Source organism: Meles meles, chromosome 13, assembly GCF_922984935.1.
Source record: "Meles meles chromosome 13, mMelMel3.1 paternal haplotype, whole genome shotgun sequence".
NCBI classification, from domain to species: Eukaryota; Metazoa; Chordata; class Mammalia; order Carnivora; family Mustelidae; genus Meles; species Meles meles.
In genome coordinates, this window is record NC_060078.1 from 60,176,811 (window position 1) to 60,190,907 (window position 14,097).

The following is a 14,097-nucleotide window of genomic DNA, read 5'->3' on the forward strand; positions in this document are numbered from 1 at the left end:
GTGAGTGGGTGTCAGCGTTGAGGGGCCAGCCGGGACTCTGGTGTGGCCCCAGGCACTTGCTGTTTGGAAGAGAACAGACATACAGATGCGCTCCCTACCTCAGGGGACTCAAGGTCGCCTTGACCAAAGGACTTATTTCCCAGAGGCAGGTGAGGGAGCTTCCCCGGCTGAGGGCGCTGTGAGGCTGAGGGCGCTGTGAGTCTCCGCAGCCAGCAGGGCCTCAGTGGAGGGGCGGAGGACGTCAGAGAGGGAGAAGAGCTGAAGGAAAAGATGCCTGTGTTTGGAAACCATTCTCCACGAAGGTGGGGGCAGGGAGGTGGGGGGTGGGTTCAGGAGCCACACTATCCATTGGCGGGTGGGTGGGTGGGGTTTTGGGTGAGGCCTTGTGGAAATCCATTATGAGAAGGCAGGTGCCCAGCAGGCATTTCCTGGGGACCCAAGGCAATGCTGGACCCCATACCTCATACACATCTCACACAGGGCCCCACACTCTACCCTGAAGCCCCATTCACACCCATCCCCAGCACCCCCAGTGCAGAGGGACTCACAGCTCTCCCGCCCTAACGCAGCAGCCCGCCCCTCTTCACTAAGACATCGTCTGGTCTAATTTCCGGTGGCCCCTTGCCCTCCCTTCCCCTTCGGCCCTCACTTCCCCAGACTCGGTGGGGAAGGGGCACCCGAAACCAAGGCAGCTGAGAACCAGGGAGAAGAGTGGGCGGAGGAGGGCCGCGGGCTCTCCCGGTGTCAGCTCCCTCGCCGCCGTCCCATTAATCACAGCGTGGCAGTCCAGTTGGGGATCCCAGGCGCCCCGTGCCACACGCAGCCCGCAGAACAATGGGATTATTTCCGGGGGGAGAGGACGCCTTGGGCAGGGGCTCAGGCGGCGGTGCCTCCTTCCCTCAATCCGTCCCTCGGCACCCAACGAGCGCCTGCGGCGACCAGGGACGGGTGGCAGAGCGGACGCGGGTGGCGCGCGGGTGGCAGGGCCTGGCCAGTCTAATTCAATTAGCTGGGTCGCTGCCGCCTCAGTGCGACTCGGGGCCCGCGGGGCTCAGCTTAGGGCAGCTGCTCTTTGTGCGGAACCCATACATATGGATATGGTCCCTCCCCCTTAGGCACCCCCACCCCAACTTCTGGCACCTGCGGCTCCCCCCTCCCCCGCCCTCCTCACCCTCGGCCTCCCCCGAAAATTTGGGAAACTGTGTGGCTGCTTGTGGGCCCAGTGCTGCCGGCAGAATGTGTGCCTGAAGGGAGGGATGCGTTTTTTATCTGAGGCGCAGGAAGCCAGTGTACCTGTAAGTTTGCAACTTCTGGGTGTGCCTGTGTGGGGACGCGCGGAGGAGGCCTCCAGAGCGGCTGCCGGGACTGCACACAGGAGTGTGCGTTTTTGTGTGCAAGGTCTGCGACTCTGGGCCCGAGAGAGAGGGTTCTGGATCTGCTCCAGCGCTGTATCTGGAAAGCCTCGGGTGTTGGTCGTGTCTGCCAGGGCGTCTATGCGGGGGCCATGTGCAGTCAGTACCCATCGTGGAACCCAGGACCTCGGGGGCAGCAGCTGGGACTCCGAGGCGGAATTGGAATTCGTTCCCCCTCAACCCACCTCGGGCCCTGATGGGGGAGGAGCTTGGCGAGTTGATTTCAAATCCCAGCTCGGGCTCAATTCGGCTCAACTCCTCTTCGCGGAGGACACTTCTCGAGCCCATCGGCACGGGGCGCAGCGCGGCGCGGCGCCTGGCCCTCTCAGCCTGCGGAGGTCTGAGCTGGACTGGTTTTCCATTCCTGGTGCGGTGTGGCCGGAGCTCAGGCAGCGCCTGCCGCTTCCGACGTGCCCTGAACGCCAGCGGAAATTTCCAGATGGCCCAAGCTCTTTTGGGTGACCGGGAGAACTTCAGGCTCCCCCACCAGAGTCCGGGGCCGATCCGTGTTTTGGGAACTGGAAGGTTTCTCTCCCCACCCCCCCCAACCCCGCCCTTCCTTTGCGACCCAAACGTAAGCTCTCAGAGGGCTGGGGAGCTGAATTGAGGTGAGAAATCTGGGTAGATCTGGCCGCTGCAGGTTTGTGGCTCAGATGGAACCCTCCCAACCCCTCGTTCATCTTGACTGAGGGGCCAGAGTGAGGGAATCACACGCACACCCACAGAACTCTAGCCTGCCTATCCCGGATCCCAAAGAGCCCACCAGCGCCCCCAGCGAAGGCAGTAGGTGACTGGAAGGTAGTTATGGCCCTCAGAGGTGTCGCCCTCCCTACTCCTTCCTCCCCAGCACCACACTCAGGGGCTGGCAGTGGAATGCCCTCTGCCTCCCGAAATTCCTTAATTCCTCGGACCAGCTCAAACCCACTTGTCAGCTGGGTAGGCCAAGGATGGAGGCCAAAGATGGGCATGCTGGGGTGTGCCTGTGGTCCTGGGTCCTAGGCTGGAGTGCTCTCCTGGGGTCTGGTGGTGGGAAGCCAAAGTCCGTGCCCAGGGAGCCCCTCAGGAGCTGTCAGGGGATGGCAGGGCCACAGAGCTCTGTCCTCCTCTGAACCTCAGCCCACCCCCTGCCCAACTCTTTCCTCATTCTGGCATCCTGAGAGAAAAGCCTAGCATCAAAGATATATTCTGTCAAGGGCAGCAGTTCTAGATGGCAGGACTGGAGGGTGTCCAGGCCTCCTTTGGAAGGGAGTTGGTCAGAGAGAAGCCTGAGGCCCTAGCTTGATGCCCAGAGGTGATGGAGCCAATAGCTTCCTTTATATCAGAAGCCAAGAAGGGGAGCCTTCCAGGGCAGCTCCTAGACTTCATGACCCCATTGCTCAAGCAGGCCTTGGGGTAGGGGCAGGAGGAGGAGAAGAAAGGTGCTGGCTCCTAACCCAGGTGACAGCTGAGGTGTGTCTTACAGCAGGAAAGGTCTGTCCCCTGTCCCTCTGTTTTCAGTCTAGCTGGGGTGCCCCCACTGATGAGATGTATGCCTGTCCTGCCATGTTGGAAAGATCTTCAATCTCTGTTGCTGTAAGGATTGGGCAGAAGCACCTGGGGGCTGGCCCTGGACAACCCCTACCCCCAGCCCTGAGAAATCACAGAGTGTATGGCTGGAACCAGCCTGACCTGCTCACTCCCTCGTTCCTCAACTTAGCTTCCTAGACAGAACCCCCTCCCACACACCCTGGAGGTGGAGTGCCCTTTACTGGGTCTCTAAGTGCTTTCATCCCCAGCTGCACCAACCCTTCTGTTTTCTGCCCCCTTCCTTGAGGCAGGTGAGCAAGGCAGAACTGGCCCCTTTGGTCCTGGAAATCCAGATCCCAGTGGCCCCAGCGTGAACTGTTTCATCTCACAGTTCCCCTTACACATTTCTCAGCTTGTCCTGCACTCTCCCTGGTGCATATCTATTGGGCATATCCTGTCGCCCCCTTTCCACACCCACAGTCCAACATATGGCCATTGCCCTGACAACGACACTAGAAAACAAGACACCACACACCCCCCCATGATTATACTCACACTTTCACACAGTAGCCAAGGGACACCCTGTCCATCATATGTGCTCATCATACAGGAAGAGTTAGAGAGACCTGATCTTATCTGTTACAGAAAACACACATTCACTTGCATTCTTACACAGACAAATCCAGTTGCAAAAATGGTCCAGACTCCCTTCTTCTCCCCCAGTCCCCTTACAGACATGCGTTTTGCTTGCAGTTGAATCCCAACAGCCTAACGCTGGTACATAATAGACACCCAATACATAGTTGTTGGGTAAATTTAGAAAATTATTCCTTGGAGACATGCCCAGTGTTATCTACTTGGCCATCCGCACTGTCAGGCACACTTTCACATCTGGCTTTCCCCTCGTGGACACACAGTCTCCCAAACACAAGGTAATTAAGTTATCACACACACATACACACACCCCTAAGCTAAAGGACAACCCCTGGCCCAGGGGTCTCTCCCAGAGGGGGGAGGGAACCGTGTGGGATCTGCAGGGGCCGCCCTCTGTGGCTGAGCCCTCCTGTTTCTCCTCCCCCCAGCCCTGGCCTCAGCCCCAGCTGCTCCTTTTTTAATTGGAGGCACTTCTTTATTCTGCAGGCCAGGGGAGTGGGTGGTGCTTTATGTGGGGGTGGGGGGGCGGTTTACCAGGTGGCCTCAGGGCTGGAACTCACCTAGATGTGAGTGTGAGATACTCCTGCAAAGCTAGGACATCTACTATCTACCAAGTTTGGTGTTAAGAAATCAGCTTCTAGGGGCGCCTGGGTGGCTCAGTGGGTTAAAGCCTCTGCTTTCGGCTCGGGTCATGATCCCAGGGTCCTGGAATCGAGCCCCCCCCGCCCTTCCATCGGGCTCTCTGCTCTGCAGGGAGCCTGCTTCCTCCTCTCTCTGCCTGCCTCTCTGCCTACTTGTGATTTCTCTCTGTCAAATAAATAAAATATTAAAAAAAAAAAAAAGAAATCAGCTTCTAATGACTGGAGTCTGAAAAACAGCATTTAAGCCTAGTTCCTGTCCCTTCCTGGCTTTCAGTGCCTCAGTTTTCCCATCTGTGAAATGGAGATAACACCATTGGGTTACTGGTGGACAACACAAGATCATCACTGTGACTGAGGGTGCCTAGGATGTCACTGTGCCTTGTCCTGCTTTCTTTTCCTCCCCTACTCCTTCCTAAGGAGGGCTACTCAGCACAACATGCAGAAACACTGTAGAAATGCAAAAGCTGCACCACCTAAGGTTAAGCTCCCTGTGAGTCTCCTCCCTCTCCCTCCCCACTCCCCCCCCCCCCCCCACCGCCATTCAGAACACTTTCCAACCTGCAGGACTGTGCTCAGGGAACACTGCTTCCAGGAGGGGTGGGGGCCAGAACCCAGAGACTCCTGACCCTCTTGTCTCAACTTCCTAAGAGGAGAAGGGACCCCAGGCCCCCCAGGCCCTCAGAAATTGCCTCATTGGAAAACAAAGGCTGAGGTCAAGTTGGACACAAAGAACCCCACCTTGGGGGAGGCCAGCACCTCAGAACTGGATTGGGAGAAAAGTTGACTCTGATAAGTCGGAGAGATGGCGGTGGGGGGTAGAGGGGGTACAGAAGAGACCATAGAGGCAAACAGGTGTAAGGGCAGGGGAAAGTCAGGATGTCCCTGAGTTGAGGGATTTTGATGAGAATGGCATCCTAACAGTCTTAATGGGCCACTAGGCAGCTGTGACCTCTGCCAAGCTTGGGCTGAGCCAGCAAGGTAATACCTCCTACTAGGGACCCTGGCCAACTGATGCCAGATCTGAGGAGTTTAAGATGCAGTAAGTAAGTAAGGCAGATGCCCAAATGAGCAAGGTCAGAAAGACATGGGTGCTAGAAAGATTCATCCAGAGGAGAACGGAGGGAGGAATGAGGAGAGTGTTAGGAACATGGAGGGGGTTTCCTGCATGGGCCAGAGAGCGGCAAAGGGAAGTTGCTCTACAGATAACCTAGAAAGACGGAGTTTTAACTGCAGCAGGCAGAACTGTAGTTAATCATGAAAAGGAACAGGGCCACTGTGATCCAGCTTCAAAGGAAGTGAATGCACCCATCTCCATATTTTTCAGCTTCATCCAGGGAAAAGAGTTCAGATTTGGGGAACCCAGATCAACACTATTCAGTCTGTGGAACTTTGGGCAAGTTTGTTCATTTTTACCAAGTCTCAGGTTTTGTTTTTGTTTTAAAAAAAATGAATATAATTCACATACCATAATAGTCTCTTTAAATCATACAATTCAGCGGTTTTTAAGATAGTCACAAAGTTATGCAATGATTACCACTATCTAATTCCAGAATATTTTCATCACTTCAAATAGAAACTTTGTATACATTTGCAGCCACTTCCTACCCTCCCTCCTCCAACCCCAGGCCGCCACTAATCTACTCTCTGCCTCTGTGGATTTGCTTGTTCTGAATGGTTCATATAAATGCAGTCATATAATATTTGGCCTTTTGTGCCTGGCTTCCTTCCATTAACATCATGTTTCCTAGGCTTTTCCATGTTGTAGCATGAACTAGGACTTCCTTTTTATTCTTTTTTTTTTTGATGAATAATATTCCATTGTATGGTTATACCACATTTTATTTATACATTCATTGCACGATGACCATTTGATCTGTTCCCACTTTTTGGCCATTATAAATAATACTGCTATGAACATTCATTCAATTTTCTTGTTTAAAAATTAGAGATGTTTCCATTAACTTCACAGAGTTGTTGTCTTAAATGAGATCAGTGTGGTGTGGTGCCCAACACATAGGATTTTCTCAAGAAAACACTTATGTTTATCTCTGCTTTAGTTCCCCCAAGATAAAAGGCAGGAAAGAAACAGATTTAAGTTCAAACAATTTTTGATGAAAGTTACCCTGGGTAGAGGTGTGAAACCTGGATTGGGTGGATGGAGGGAGCAAACTGGCAAGGGAGTAGAGCTCTCTCCTGTTTCTCCATAGCATTTCCAAACCACTACCTACTTCATATCTGGCCTTGCTCTGAAGGGGTCTTTGTCCACCTGCCTGGAGCCCAGACATGATATTCCCAATAGAGATGGGCTTCCAACAGCAGCCAGATTTCCAGTCTAAGTTATAAATGCAAGTCAAACCCAGCTCCTCTGTCTCGATCAAGTCACTTAGCCTCTCTGAAATGTGACTTTCTTACGTCTGTAAAATAGGGGTAATACTCATCTTGAAGAGTTGGTGAAGTTCATGGTGTTCTCCATAAATAACACTTATCGCCATCTGACTTAATGTATTTGCTTCTTTATTGTCTAACCCCCTCTATGAAATGTAAATTCGAGAGGACAGTACCTTTGTTTTGTTTACTGCTGTTTTCCCAATGTCAAAAACAGTGCCTGACACGTGGAAGGTATTCAATAAATATTTGTTGAATAAGGAGGTTCATTCATTCACCTGGGATGACTATATCCTGCTCTTTGGGAGCACCCACCACAGTGGGTGAGGAGGAGGGGGGGACTGAGATGAGTAAGACACTCCCTGCCTCCACCGAGATCTCTTCAAGTGGAAATAACAGACCTGACCTATATAGCAAATAGACCTATAGCAAATAGACTATAACGAAATTTGAGTAGAATGCAAACCTTCATATTCTAGCATCTTGCCTGATACAGTCCCTCCTCGAAGACCTGTTGAATCTGATAAGACCAGAAACAGATCCCAAGGGATACAACCCACATCCTTCCCAGAGCTTGGCTTCTTTGAGGGAGCAAACCTTTCCCTTCTGAAGAAGGAAAAAAGAGAAGAAGCAGAAAAAGGGAGTTTCTTCCTTCTCTCCCAGGCGCTAAGCCAGTCAGCCACAGGCAAAACTTTAAAAGGCCTCTGTTTGCCAGGATGGATTGCCCTGATCTCGGTCCCACCAACCCCAGCCCCCACTCTTACATCCCCTATGCCTCCCTCCCGGGATTCCAAAAGTAAGAAAATAACTCCCTCCCCTCACAGCTATCCAAGGGTTCCTTGTTTGGAATAGCCAGTGAGGGCTAGTTACTAGGTGAAAGCAATCTAACTGAATTCACTCACATACTGTGGGAACTGCTTCTTGAGGACTCTGTTTATTTAAAAGGAAAGGGGTACCTTGAGGCATGGGCACCCTGGCATCAGGCCCAGAGCCAACTCCCTTGACTTGTGTTTTCCTCTCAGAAAGTCTTCCTTTCCTCAGTTTCTCTAAATAGTCTGAGTTGGGATAGTTGTTGATTTTTCCAACAATATCTAGCCAGTTGCTCCTAGCCCTGTGTTTTAAAAAAAGGACAAGCCTGAACTCACCTTCCTGCCTCAGGGGTCTGGGCTCCATACCTGGGGAGTAGACAGTCTTCTACTTTCTAACAAGCCAGACTCGAAGTTTGGAGTAAATCCTCTTGTTGACGGACAGGTGCTTCCCAGCCGAGCCCTTGGGGAGGTTCTCCGGTAGCTCACGGACACCCTTCCCCAGAGGCCTAGCAAGTTGGACCTCTCTGGCCCAATTCAAAGTGGGGAGACTCCTGCCAGGCTGGGAAAAGGTCTCTGTCCTCCACCTCCTTGGGTCCGTCTGTTCATAGGTCTCTGGGAATGGCCGCCTCCTGTTCTTTTTCTCCTTTTAAGTCTCTGAATCCCTTCTCTCTCTTCCTCAAACTACTTCTCCGAGCCTCGGTCTCCGTCCCTCTGTGTCTGGCTCCTGCATCAGTCTCGGCTCCCGGCCTCCCTCTCCCCCTCTCCGCCCCTCCCCCGCGCTGTCATTCACCCCGCTCCTCTCCACGCACAGCCAATGGAGAGACCCGGCCGAAACGGCTAGGCTCGCTCGCACCGGGCTTTTTCGCCCGGTGATTGATGTCCCAGAGTCAACATCTAGCAAGCAGCCGGAGAGGGGAAGGAGCAGCCAGAGAGGGGAAGAATACGGCGCCCCCTCTTCCTTCCCCTCCCCCCTACTTTAGCCCTCCGCGCACTTCGCCTCCAAGTCTCCGCGCTGCCGGGAGCCCCTGCCGCCTCCGCGCCCCTGCGCGCTGTCCCCGGAGCCAAACACAGCAAACGTCGCCGCCCAGGCCCCCCCGCGGGGCCGGGGCCGGGGGCTAGCATGGAGCACCTGGGCCCGCACCATCTCCACCCGGGCCATGCGGAGCCCATCAGCTTCGGCATCGACCAGATTCTCAACAGCCCGGACCAAGGCGGCTGCATGGGGCCCGCCTCGCGCCTCCAGGACGGAGAATACGGCCTTGGCTGTTTGGTTGGAGGCGCCTACGCTTACGGCGGCGGGGGCCCCGTGGCCGGGGCGGGGGCCGGGGGCGCGGGGGCCTATGGTGCTGGCGGTCCAAGCGGCCCTGGTGGCCCGGCGAGCGGCGGCGGCGGCGGCGCCTGCAGCATGGGCCCACTGGCTGGCTCCTACAACGTGAACATGGCCTTGGCAGGCGGCCCCGGTCCCGGCGGCGGCGGGGGCGGCGGTGGCAGCGGCGGCGGCGGCGGGGGGGCCCTGAGCGCTGCGGGGGTGATCCGGGTGCCGGCGCACAGGCCGCTAGCCGGAGCGGTGGCCCACCCTCAGCCTCTGGCTACTGGCTTGCCCACCGTGCCCTCCGTGCCTGCGGTGCCGGGTGTCAACAACCTCACCGGCCTCACCTTTCCCTGGATGGAGAGTAACCGCAGATACACAAAGGACAGGTTCACAGGTGAGTCCGGCCCGCGCGCGCCCCGCCTGGCCGCGGTCCGGGCTCTGCGCTACCTTTCCCCCGCCCGGTGGCTCCCCGCAGCCCCCTCTGCGCACCAGGTTGCCCAGGTCCTCTCGGCGGTTCACCCAAGTGCAGCCGCCCGCCACCTTTCCACGCTCGCGGAATCGCCAGGCTCCAAGAGTTCTCCCAGGCTGGGCTCCTCTCCATCTCTCCCGCAGGACCCCTACTCTGAAAAGCGCTCCCTGAACCCCTCTCGGAGTCCCTGGGCTCAGTCAGGCGGAGGGAGAGGGGGATGTAACTTCGGGACTACCTTCAGCCGGCATTTGGGGCTCGGTATTCTTGGAGAAAGGGGCGCGATGTGAACGGTTTCTTCCGTCCCGGCCAACGTTCTCTGGCTGAGACCGCGAGCCCCAGAATCCGACGCAAGGAGAGAACAGGTTCCCCACTTCTCGTTCACACACACACACACACACACACACACACACACACACACACACACAGCACTTCGCGCTCGGAGCTCCAGTGCCCTTTGCGCTTGCCGGGCCCAGAAGAGGCCCCGAGCCTGAGTTAAGCAGCAGAGCTGCCGGTCCCTTCTTCCCGGACTGCGGGCTTCGTCCAGGTCGGTGGCAGCATGAAGCTGAGCTTCCTGCTTCATTTTCGTTCGGTCCCGGCATGGCGTCCTCCCCTCCGGGCCCAGCCCTGTTCCCTCCAGTATGAATAATGCACAGGCCTGGCTGGCGATCGATCCGCGGCGGCCGAGGGACAACTCCTGGGACGATTCCTCGTTCGGTGGCGGCGGCGGCCGGTTGCCGTCCTCTGCGCTGCCAGCTCCGCGCCTACCCCTCCGTCCGCCACGGCTCCCTCCGCTCTCGCTTCCGCTCTCGGCACTCGGCGCTCAGCTCTCCTTCGCGAGCGGGCCCCTTTCTCTGGCCTCACTTCCCGCCGCCCCTTAACATTCCTAGGATCCTCGATCCTCCCGCCCAGGCCAGCTCCGTTGCCCGCTTAGAAGTAACCACGAGTTGAACCTGGGTTCCTGGCCGGCGTTAGAGAAAGGAGGCGGGAGGTGCGGGCCGCTGCCGATGGCGACGTGGGACTCCCATGGGGCTCGGGATCCAGGTCCAATGGTGGAAAGGAAATAGGCAGCTTAGAGCTACACGCTCAGCTAGGCGGCCCCAAGTCACCCCAGGCCCCTTGCTCCTGTTCTGGCCTTGGAACCTTGGCTTGGACTGGGGGGGGGGGGGTGTGCAGCAGAGGCTATAACCATTCTGCTCTGGGCCTCCAGGAAGGACCCTGTACTCAAGGGACCCCAGTCCCCAACTCGAGTTCTCTCAGGTCTGCTGCCCATTGCACTCCCCCAACCCAGGCCAGGCCAGTCCTGAAGGGCTCTAATGGAACTCAGCCCAGAACCCGCTGGTCTTGGTTATCTAGCCAAAGGCGTTCCACAGAGGACCTACAGCCACAGCACCACCTAATCTTCTTCAGGCCTGAAGAAGGTTCTGAGGAAATGAATAACTGTCACCTTGTGTTGCCATGTGTCCTGTATGTGTCTGCCTGTGTGCCTGTCCCTGTGTCTGTGTGTCAGACTGGGTGTATAGATCTAGAATTTGCCCCTGCGGTATGTGTGTGTCTTGTGGTGGCTCAGGTCAAGACCCAACCCCCCACCCTTGACCAAGCACTGCCTCTTGCTGCCTGGGGTAGTGGGGGGCTGCGACCTTTAGCTCGCATCAGACAGGCCCTCAAGGAGACTGGGGAGGCCACCGCGCCTTTTCTGGCTGAGCATGTGGGAGCCCTGGGCTGCAGAGGCCTCCGCGGCGGCGGCGGCGGCGGCGGCTGCGGCGGCGTCGGCCTGGCGGGCGGGAGGGGGCCCTTTCCCGCCGCGGGCTTGGAGCTGAGGGCTGACGGGAGGATCACCGCCCCGTTCCTGGGGTCTAGCCGCTGCGCTCGCTGATCGCGGGGAGTCGGGCCTGGGACGCCTCCTGACGCTCTGCCGCTTGCCTCTGCCGTCTGTCTGTCTCCCGCTCCAGTGGCCCTCTCACCCTTCACTGTAACACGCCGTATAGGTCACCCTTATCAGAACCGGACGCCCCCCAAGAAGAAGAAGCCGCGCACGTCCTTCACGCGCCTGCAGATCTGCGAGCTGGAAAAGCGCTTCCACCGCCAGAAGTACCTGGCCTCGGCCGAGCGTGCCGCCCTGGCCAAGGCGCTCAAAATGACCGACGCGCAGGTCAAAACCTGGTTCCAGAACCGGCGGACGAAGTGGAGGTGAGCGTGCTGGACGGGCAGCTCTCCGCCCCTGGGTCTCTCCTGGGGCGCTCACACCCTCCTCCGCTCGCCGGCTTCTGATCGGTTCCCTGCTAGGCTCGCGGGGAACGGGGAGCAACCGAGGCCGTTGCCGGGGGCGAGGCTGGAGAGCCCGGCTCTGTTTTACCGGAGGTTTCTTGGCCTTTTGGCGGACACACTCAGTGCTGGTGTAGACGAGGCTGGTCTCCGCTGCTGCTTGGGGAAATGGCGGGCGAGCACAGTCCGTCCAGTCCGGGCTTTGGGGATCAGTGAGTCCTAAGGGACATTTTGTTTGTGCAAAGTCGCGTTAACAGAGATGCCTACTCCATCCCGGAGACTGGAGGTGGAATGGCCCGTGCCTTGTTTCTGCGCTCCAGCCGGGGTTCCTGGTTGAGCCGTCAGGTTCCAAATCCCGGGCCTGGGCCTTGCTGACTCCCTTCTCCCCAGACCCTCCGCCAGGCGCTCACACAGCCAGGCGCCCCACCCTGGGAGAGGAAAATCAATCCGCACCGGCTGTAGCGGGGTTTTGGAGTCCCACTGAAAGGGGGATCAATTAGGAGCAGATGGGCGTTTGTGTGTGAGAGAGACACATTTACCCTTCTCCCGTCACACACCCACAACCACACTAAACCCCCCACCCACATACATTTCTCTCTCTCCCTCTTATAAAGCGTCCCACACTCTTTAGCAGACTTACTCCCCGCAACTACCCGTGCTTTCTCCAGGTGCCTCACTTGCACCCCTACACCCTCCTGCACATCTGGCCTGCATATTCCGTTCCACACACGCGAAAAGTTTCTCGATAGCTCAGACCTCAGTGGGGAGAGCGCAGGAGAGTCCAGGCAACGTCCGTGGCTCCCCGCTAGGTGAGCTGGAGGAAGGAATTGGAGTTTCCTCTTTTTCTGAATGAAAGCGAGGAATCTGTCCGCCATTCCGCAATAGTGGCCACAAAGAAAGCCACTGCCCCCCCCCACTCTGCCCCCTCCCTCCTGGCACTGGGGAAGAAATGGGGGTTGGCTTCAGACCTCTGGAAGGCTAAAGAGGTAGTACGGGCTAGCTGAACTAGGGTTCCCAAGGCCCCAGCAGGCTGCAGCCTAAGCAAGGGGAGGGAACAATGCAAGTCCCCGGAAGAGAGGGGCACAGGGGAAGAGAGGGGCAGGCGAAGGGAGGGGACCCAGCAAGGATAAATAGCCCTCCCCAGGGAGAAAAGGAAAAACCAGGCACCTTAAGAAGTCTTAGGATAATAAACGAAAGCAATGGATGATTAAACCTCCATTTCCGTTTCAAATAAATTCTCTTAATTCTGAGAGAACGAAGGAAGTGGGGGTGAGAGAAAATAGGAGATAAAGACACGATGCCTAAAAGGAAGAAAGAAAACCTGTCAGGCCATTTGAAATGCAGGACTGAAGGGTAAGACGAGAGACAGAAAGACGCACGGAGCAAAAGGCTAGAAGGGGCGCTGGGAAGGAGGCTGGCGTCCACCGCTGGGAGAGGCCCTTGCCGGCTTCGCGCGGCTTCATCGATCGCCTACAAATTGCTTCTGGAGGCCCCCGGGACTCCCATTAGGTCTGTCCACCTTAGAGACAGACGTTTGATCTCAGTTGACGGGGTGGGGGGGGCATTAAATGGAATGAGTGAGTCATGGCCTCCCTGAGCCGCCTCCGGAGGAAGGCGGCTGGTCCGGCGGGAGTCCCTGCAGGGCACAGGGCTTGGCGCAGGAGGCAGGAAGCCTGCAATGGGATCGCAGAGAAAAGGGGGAGAAGAGAGGTTAGGCAAGGCAGCTCGCAATCCGCTGGCCCTTGTCTCTGCCCTGGGCTGGTGGGGAGGGTGGGGCGCCTCAGGCTTGGGACAGCGGAGCTGGGGACAGGCGAGGTGCCATCCTACCCCTGGTTGTGCCTTCCTAGGCTATTGGGAGACGGGGAGCCCCAACTGCTTGGGCCTAGCGGATTTTCCCACAGCTCCCCGGGGATACCTGTGCTTCTTTTACTTTTGGGGTTTCCAGTCTTTGTCGGAGTCAGGACCCTCAAGATAAGGGTGCGTGTTCAAGGGCCCCAGGCTGGAGTTGGGAGCTGTGAGTTGGGAGCTGTGAAGGGAGCAGCGCTCCTCCAGGCTACTTCCCCGGGAGCACACCGGGAGCCTGGGTAACGGCTTGTCCCCGGTGCAGGCGGCAGACCGCCGAGGAGCGTGAGGCAGAGAGGCAGCAGGCGAACCGCATCCTCCTGCAGCTGCAGCAAGAGGCCTTCCAGAAGAGTCTGGCGCAGCCCTTGCCCGCTGACCCGCTGTGCGTGCACAACTCTTCGCTCTTCGCCCTGCAAAACCTGCAGCCGTGGTCCGATGACTCCACCAAGATCACCAGCGTCACGTCGGTGGCTTCGGCTTGCGAGTGAGCCTGCCTGCCCCACCCCACAGGAACCCCGGTCCAGCCAAGGGGTCGCTGAGGCTGAGACCCAGGACTCTCTCCCGCTCCCGCTTCGGACTGCACGCGGGAGGGGAACGCGGCGCCTCTACGCACTGGCCGGGCGCTCCTGCCCACCTTGTTTCCTCTTTGATGGGGGAAAAAAAGAGTGCAGGGATGGGGACCTCCTTCCAGATGCCTAAGTGGTCCCGTGCCCTCTGAAACTGTTCAGAGTCCTTTTCAGTTTGCGTCTATTTTATTTTATTCCGATTTTTGACGTGGGGTTGAGAGAGGCAGAGGAGGTGGGGG

General features: G+C 57.3%; 1 protein-coding gene across 1 annotated transcript; it reads left to right on the plus strand.

The window, feature by feature from the left end:
- The first annotated feature begins 8,527 nt into the window (after nt 1-8,527).
- TLX1 (T cell leukemia homeobox 1) lies at nt 8,528-13,780 on the plus strand. Its single transcript, XM_046027964.1, has 3 exons — nt 8,528-9,113; nt 11,174-11,375; nt 13,558-13,780. The coding sequence occupies exons 1-3, from the start codon at nt 8,528-8,530 to the stop codon at nt 13,778-13,780; spliced, it is 1,011 nt and encodes a 336-aa protein (XP_045883920.1).
- Nucleotides 13,781-14,097: the final 317 nt, after the last annotated feature.

Bases quoted from the DNA above. Each gene is read 5' to 3' on its own strand.
- TLX1 (XM_046027964.1), top strand. From the start codon at position 8,528: ATGGAGCACCTGGGCCCGCACCATCTCCACCCGGGCCATGCGGAGCCC. The intron at 9,114-11,173 runs GTGAGTCCGGCC...CACGCCGTATAG, and splicing joins CACAAAGGACAGGTTCACAG to GTCACCCTTATCAGAACCGG. The intron at 11,376-13,557 runs GTGAGCGTGCTG...TCCCCGGTGCAG, and splicing joins AACCGGCGGACGAAGTGGAG to GCGGCAGACCGCCGAGGAGC.